This window comes from Corvus kubaryi, unplaced genomic scaffold, assembly GCF_017639235.1.
Source record: "Corvus kubaryi isolate FWS band 111438036 unplaced genomic scaffold, C.kubaryi_AGA036_p1.0 37187, whole genome shotgun sequence".
Classification (NCBI taxonomy): Eukaryota; Metazoa; Chordata; class Aves; order Passeriformes; family Corvidae; genus Corvus; species Corvus kubaryi.
Window position 1 is genome coordinate 874,200 of NW_024581053.1, and position 7,383 is coordinate 881,582.

General features: G+C 57.8%; 1 protein-coding gene across 1 annotated transcript; it reads left to right on the forward strand.

The window, feature by feature from the left end:
• Positions 1-583: 583 nt before the first annotated feature.
• PIRT (phosphoinositide interacting regulator of transient receptor potential channels) lies at positions 584-2,620 on the forward strand. The gene has a single exon (XM_042022051.1). It carries the CDS (start codon positions 603-605, stop codon positions 999-1,001), a length of 399 nt encoding a protein of 132 aa, XP_041877985.1. The 5' UTR covers positions 584-602; the 3' UTR covers positions 1,002-2,620.
• The last annotated feature ends 4,763 nt before the right edge of the window (positions 2,621-7,383 follow it).

The following is a 7,383-nucleotide window of genomic DNA, read 5'->3' on the forward strand; positions in this document are numbered from 1 at the left end:
GGGGCTGGCCTGATGTGGAACTTGCTCCCACATGGATCAGCAGCACTGGGAAAAGAGCTGGGGCTGAGGGCTCTGGGGTCACCTCCTGCACAGCTGCTGAGCCACAGAACCCCCCTGGCACAGGGACACGACCATGTCACAAGGTGCTGGGGATGTCATTTGGGATCTGGGAGGGAAAGCAGGTCCAAGGACCAGGCAGCACCACCAGCCCTGCTTGCAGCACCGTTATCCCCTGAAGGCAGCCCAGAGCCCTGGGAGGTTCAGGTGGGGGTTCAGTGCCCATCTGGTCGCCACACCACTGGATCCGTGCAGGAGTTGGAAGGTGTAGGGACAGGGACTGCAGGGATCCCACTGTCCATGGTTGGGCAGTGGGACTCCACAGACACCTCCTGCCCAGCCTGCCTGCAGGATCCCACTGCCTGTTCCACCATTTTATCAGTGAGATGCTCTTCTTTCCCTGCAGTGACCCCCAAAACCTTCCCCACCTCCCCTTGGGCTGCACTCACTGATGACCGAAGGGAAGCACCCTCCATCCTCCATCACTTGCCCTGCTCTGCTTTCTCTTTTGTCCATCCCAGGTCTCCTCCTCCGATCCCACCACCATGGAAATCCCCCCCAAGAGCCCTGATGGGAGCGAGAAGTCCCCCCAGTCGAAGGAGCTGATCACCAGTAACACGGGCAGCACCCTGTGCATGAGCTCCCGCAGCGAGTCCGTGTGGACCAGCGCATCCAGGAGCAAGTGGGACATTTACCACAAACCCGTCATCGTGGTGTCCGTGGGAGTTGCCATCTTCCTCTTCGGGATGGTCATCACCAGCCTGGCCTGCTTCCTGCCCAAGAACAAAGACGTTTACAAAATGTCTGGCCCGGCTTTCCTGTCCCTGGGACTGATGCTCCTGGTCTGTGGCCTGGTCTGGATCCCCATCATCCGCAAGAAGCAGAAGCAGAGGCAGAAGTCACAGTTCCTACAGAGCCTCAAGTCCTTCTTCTTCAACCGCTGAGGGCAGCCAGGACCTTCCCGAGAGGGTTCCCCTTCCCTCCAGCAACCTGTGTTGAGCAGCCATGAAAACAAACACGTTCTTGTACTCCCCAGAGGATTTCATCCCAGTCAGTCTCTTCCCTACATGGTCTCCAGTGTGAAAATGAACTTTGTATTTCATCCAAGTCATCCCAGGAAAAAAAGGAGCAGGATTTTTCAGCTGAGCCCAGCAAGGCAGGTCCAAGGTCTCTGCATCACCTCCCTGTCCAAAGAGTGACTCAACAGCACTCACTGGGTAAAGCAAAGCCCCGAAGGAACCTGGGCTGAAGCAAAACCCCAAAGGAACCCAGCTCCCCCAGGAGGTTCTGCAGGATCCATCAGCAGAGAGAAGCCATTGGCTGGAGCCACAATTCCTTCAAGCTCCCTAATTTTCCAGACAGGCTGGAGGCTCTGCACAGCATCAGGAGACACAGCAGAAGCAGAGGGGCACAGTTCCTGCAGAGGGCACAGACCCTGCAGAGGGGCACAGACCCTGCAGAGGGGCACAGATCCTGCAGAGGGCACAGACCCTGCAGAGGACACAGACCCTGCAGAGGGCACAGATCCTGCTGCTCCAGGCACCTGGCAGGGCAGGGACAAGGGAGATGTGTCCAGGAATGGTCTAAGCTGTAGGAACTGTGCTTGGGGCTGATTCCCTCCCAGGAAACTCTCAACCTCCTCCTGGCCATCTCTGCTGGAACTCCCTCATTTCTGAAACTGGTGCCACATCAACATTTCTGCCTGAAAATATGGTCCAAGATGCCTGAGAGCTGAAGCATTTGTGTTTCCACAGCCTGGCTGACAGGGAGCTCAGGCTCACCCTGGCACTGGTGCCAGGCTACCCCCAGTCTGTGCCCAGGGCTGCCTGGGGATCTCCTCCACCCGTGTGGGCAGAGCTTGAGGTGACACATCCCATCCTGGCAGCCAGCACAGCTGGATTAGGAGTATTTGAGCACACAAGTCCCTTTGCCCCGGGCTCAGCCTGGCCCTGAACTTTGCTTACTGACTGGGGCAGGCGTCCCTGGCCAGCCCGTGCCAGGTTGGTGACGGGGCTGGACAAGATCTGGCACAGGACCCAGCAAAGCTGTTTGCTCCTCAGCCATCCCTCGTGCCATGACACGCTCTGCTGCTGTTTGCAATCCTGCCCTGGCACGGGGCACCGGCCTCTGCTCCTTCAGCTGCCATGGGCGGGGGATGCTCACCCAAAACTCCTGCTCGGGGCAGCTGCAGCCAGAGAGAGGATGGACAGCAGGATTCGTGATGGGAAATCAGGGAGCGACGTGAAGAGCAGCCCCAGATCCCACCTGGAGGCAGATCTGGGCACAGGTGGGAGGCCAAGAGCTGCCCAGGAGGAGGCACCTGGAAATGGGTCCTGCTGCAAAGAGCTGTGCTCAGCCAGGGCTGCGGGGCCAAGGGGATGCTCCAGGAGGACTGGAACTGCCAAATGGAGAGAGGGGGCTCCTGCTGGCCACGTCTCATGGCCAAGGAGAAGGACACAGCCAGCGAAAAGTTCATGTGCTAAGAAGTCACTGAGACCAAGAACTGAACTGGATTCCAGACTGGTCATTTATAACAAGAATAAGAGTTTTCATTAAAGGAAAACGTTCCCAGGGGACTTGGACAGGGCTGCACTGGTGTCACATCTCTGCGGAGTGGGGAGGGTGTGGTGACAGAGTTTGGGGGTGGTGTGGCACCCACGGGGTAGGGGAGGGAGAGGACAGGACAAGGAGTGGGGCTGGGGCTGGTTTGGGTGCTGGGTGAGGGGCTGAGTGAACACCTCAGTCCAGGGGTCAGCAGCGGCTCGGGAAGGGGCCTGGCGAGAGGATGGAGCCTGCCCAGGAAAAGGAAACAGCCCAAGGAGCAGCAGAGCCTGGTGAGGAGAGGATTTAGCAGGTGGAGCTCACTTTTTGCTGCCCAGATCTGTGGTGGGACAGGGAGGCAAAGGGACAGGAATGTAAATGAAGGGAAAGTCAGATCAACAGCTGGGGGATAACTACAGGTGGAAGTCCAGGAGCAAAGTGGGAACTCCCCCTTGGTAGCACGGGGTACAAATGCCTGGTCCCTGCCTGGGAGGGAGGGAACTTTGCACTGGAGCTGCTCCCAGCACTGGGAATTGCATCTTTTTCTTGAAGTGAGCTGGAGCAATTGAGGGAAAGAGAGATGCAGGATAACCTGAAGGCTCTTCACAAGGGTTTCTTTAGGAGCTGACATTAAATTCACAGCCTGCTATGGCCCAGCAAAATGCCACAGAGCTGCTGGAAAATGAATTTCTGCCTCTGTTGTGGCACGGGTGAGCCTCTACCTCCTTGGGACGTGGGGGGCTACAGAGACAGGGAGTATCCGTGGGTTTGAATGGTTTTATGGAGAACAGATTAAAAAGAGAGACAGTAGAAGCAAGAGAGAAGAATGTGCCCTCTGAATTCCATAACATACCAGTGGTGGATGCTGGAGAAGTCCAGGAGGAGCAGATTCCAGGAGGGGTGGACTCACACGCTGTCTCCTCCTGCCATTGCTGGGACAGGACTGGGCTAGAGGGACCTTTGATCAGCCCACGGGCAAGTTCACACCTTTGGGCCATTCCCATGCACCTCCAAATCCCTGTTTGGCTGCTCCCTGCAATTCCTCTTCTCTCCCACTGAAGCCTGCTTGAATCCCGCTGTGGTGCTTTGGATCAGACCAAAGAAAACACATTTAGAGAAAAGATCAGGTTTTCCATAACATAATTATGTCTCACTAAAGCTCAGATGTGATCTGCCAGCTTCCCCTGTGCTATAAAAAGAACAGGAAAACCATTACAAAAGTCATTATCTCTGCAGAGCAGCTCAAAGAGGAAATATTCCCCCTGCATCTCAAAGGTCACGCTGCAAACCCGCCCGGCAGGCTCGGCATGGAGAACGTGGAGAACGCCCTGCTCCAGGTGTCTGTCCTGGGCCTCCAGAGCACCAAACCTGCCCCGAGATGTGCCCGCCCCTGGGGCAGACCCCCCTCTGAGGATGTTTAGCTCTAGTACCGAAAGAGGTTCAAAGAGGGCTTTGGACAAGGGATGGAGGGACAGGACCCAGGGAATGGCTTCCCACTGCCTGAGGGCAGGGATGGGTGGGAGATTGGGCAGGAATCCCTCCCTGTGAGGGTGGGCAGGCCCTGGCACAGGGTGCCCAGAGCAGCTGGGGCTGCCCCTGGATCCCTGGCAGTGCCCAAGGCCAGGCTGGACATTGGGGCTTGGAGCAGCCTGGGACAGTGGGAGGTGTCCCTGCCATGGCAGGGCTGGCACTGGATGGGCTTTGGGGTCCCTTCCAGCCCAACCCATTCCATGATCCCATAATCTCAGTCACATTCACTGGGTTCACCCTTGGTGCAATCAGGTTTCTGCAGCCGCTGGGGTAAATTATTCAGGGGTGGGAGGAAGCAGGTGACCCCTGGTGCCTGTGAACACACCTTTACATTCCCCTGAGACCTTCCAGCGCTCCTTCCTGGAAACACAGCCTCAGGCTTGTGAGGCACAAGGGCTGACGTCCCAGATTCCCACTGGGATGCTGGAATGCCTGAGTCGGGATAACACCCAGGCTGCCAGTTCATCCTGCACCCTGAAATGCTGCTGGTGCTTCCTCCCACTCGAGGAACAGATGAGATCCCACCAGGACAAGCTGCACCTGCCCATCCCTCCCCAAAATCCCGCAGCCTTCCCTGTCCTTAGTGAGCAACGATGAGAGTAAAACATTCAGGGCACTCTCAGTGCTCACAGTGAGTTTGAAACCCTAAAAAACCCTCTCCTATTTCTACACTGGATGTTGGGCACATGGAAACTGCAGAAGGAACAGGGGTTTTTTCTGCTGCTCAGGGGAAGGAGCTGCTGCCCAGGGAACAGAGGGTTTGCTCAGGGCTGTCTGTGTGTGTTTGGGAGTGGCAGGAGGGATAAAGTTGGGAGGCAGGAGGGATAAGGTTGGGATAAGACTGGGAGGCAGGACCAGATTCTTTACCTCCCACAACCTTCCCCAGTTTGCCACGGATGCACAGAGCAGAGAGGAAGGACAGCGAAGATGTTCCCAGTGCCACACCATAACCTGGGAGCAGAAAGCAGCATCCCAAAAAGTCCCACTGCCTGCTCAGAGACCAGCCAGGAGCTCTGGGGAATTTTGGCTGATTCGGGGGTTCCTCACTGGCTGCCTGGTGTCACATTTTTGGGATGGGCAGTGGCACAGGTGGTCTGATGAGTGCTCTCCAGCAAGACCTGCTCTTTGGAGGGGTTGCAGGGGTGATGTATTTTTGGCATTCTGGAGAAATTCCTGTGCCTCAGTTTACCTGTAAGGAGAGGGGAATAGCAGGATGTGTCCAGGTTGTCTCTGGGATGTCAGAGCCGGTGTCCTGCAGACTTCCCTGGGTGGATGCTGCCCAGAAGTCACACAAGGTGCCCCTGGTCTCAAATCCCAGGGCTGTGGGCTGGTCAGGGGCAGATTTGCACCTCTGGGACAGACTGGATGTGAAGCAGCCACACCTGGATGACCGCAGAGCATCCCGGGGTGGGCACACATGGAATTCCCCTGGGATCTGCTGGGGCCAGGCAGAGGCAGGGCCATGAAACGGTTAAAGCTGTATCGTGTGCTGCCTCCCGATTGTTCTGCAAGGTGTGTTGTGACATTTGTACTTCCTCTTGGCAGCCCGGAGCAGAGGCACGGGAGGCAGCGCAGGGATGCTGCTCCCCCCGCTGCGCTGAGGGGCTCGGGGCTGCGCCATGCACCTGCGGGGGCTGCTGGGCCGCTGCGCTGCCATCGCCCTCCTGGCCCTGCTCTGCGACGCCGTGGGGCTCCTCATCCTCCTCCTGGGCATCTTGGCTCCCATCAGCTCCTGGGACTTCTTCATCTACCTGGGGGCCCTGCTGCTGGCCTTCAGCCTCGTCTTCTGGGTCTTCTGGTACACCTTCAACATCGAGGTGCCCCTCCGGGAGCTGGGGTGCAGCTGAGCCACGGAGCCACAGCGGGGACTTGCCCTCGGAGCGGCGGCTGGGATGAGCCAAAGCATCCCTCAGCTGGTGAAGAGCACCCGAAAGAGACCGAAGGGAAGGGCCTGCTGGTCCTCACAGCATCGAGCAGCCAGATGGACGCTCAGGGGAAAGGTACCCACAGCTCAGCGTGCACAGGGATGCTTGGCTGGTGTGGGGGAATGCAGAGCTCCTGGCGGGGCAGCCGGAGCTTCCTGCTGGTGACAGGCGCTCTCAGGAGTAAGAGTAGATTTTAAAATGCTCTGGAATGGATTAATGATGGACGGGAAGTTGGTTTTGATGAGCTGAATGGATTTTGGGAGGGGGTTTTGGTGGAGTTTGGAGGGGGCTCTTGTCTGGGGTGTAATTCCTCGGCGCTTCCCATCAGATGGTGCTGGGAGAGGAGGGTCCTGCAGAGCTGCTGCTCTCTCGTGGCAGCTTTGTGGAGCAGAGGGACAAGGAGCATGAGCCACCCCGGCCATCCACCCTGGGCAAACAGGGGAAGTCAATAAGGATAATCCAGGTTTTAGCACCAGAACCTCTGTGTAAGGTGTGAGGGAGCAGCCCCAGCCACCCCTGTGTACCCCATCACACCCTGGGCGCTGCCGCCAGGGTTTTCCCTACAGGGAATGTTTTCCCAGCAGAGAGATGGGGAGCAGTGAAACGCAGGTGAAAGTCGTGTCACCAAGGCAGCACTCTGATGGGCTGTAAGAGCCCGGTGACAAATGCTGAGCACACGGAAACTGCGTACAAAGTGCCATGTTTGAACATCGGCTCTGAGATTGGGCCTTGTTAATCTCGGGCTTGTCTAGAACATGCCTGGCTGGTTTGGCAGCCACCCAAAGGGCAGAAAGGCCAGGTCTTGCCTGGTGTCTGCAGCTTGGTCCTACAGCAAGAGGGACCACAGAGCATCAGCAGTGCCTGCAGGGGCTGGTCTGACCTGGGGAGCTCAGAGGGCTCCGTTTTGTCCCAATGTGAGAGCAGCAACACCAAATCTTAGGGGACTTGGAGGTGTCTGAGTGTTGGAGAGCAGGGATGGTGTTCTCCTGGCTGCCAGCATCCCGGGGATGTTCCTCCTGTGCTGGGCAGGATGGGGGAGCCAATTAGCCCGAGGTAAATGAGGAGTAGCCCCACAGTGCTCGGAGCTGCACGTGGCAGAGGGAGGTGACAGCAGGAGGGTGCCCCAGCCACGAGCCAACCGTGCACCCACACTGAGAGCCAGCCAAGGAGGGATGGGTTCAATGCAGAGTGAGGCAGCGAGGAGGCAGAGATGGGGGAGACGTCCCCACTGGCACACGGGTGAGTGCCAGAGCTCTGCTCCCTGTCAGCATCTCACTGCCATGACTGTCCCCGCCTGCGAGCCACGACAGGGACACTGCCCTGCACAGCT

What these genes read in the sequence shown, in the direction of transcription:
- PIRT (XM_042022051.1), top strand. Translation starts at nt 603, where the DNA reads ATGGAAATCCCCCCCAAGAGCCCTGATGGGAGCGAGAAGTCCCCCCAG.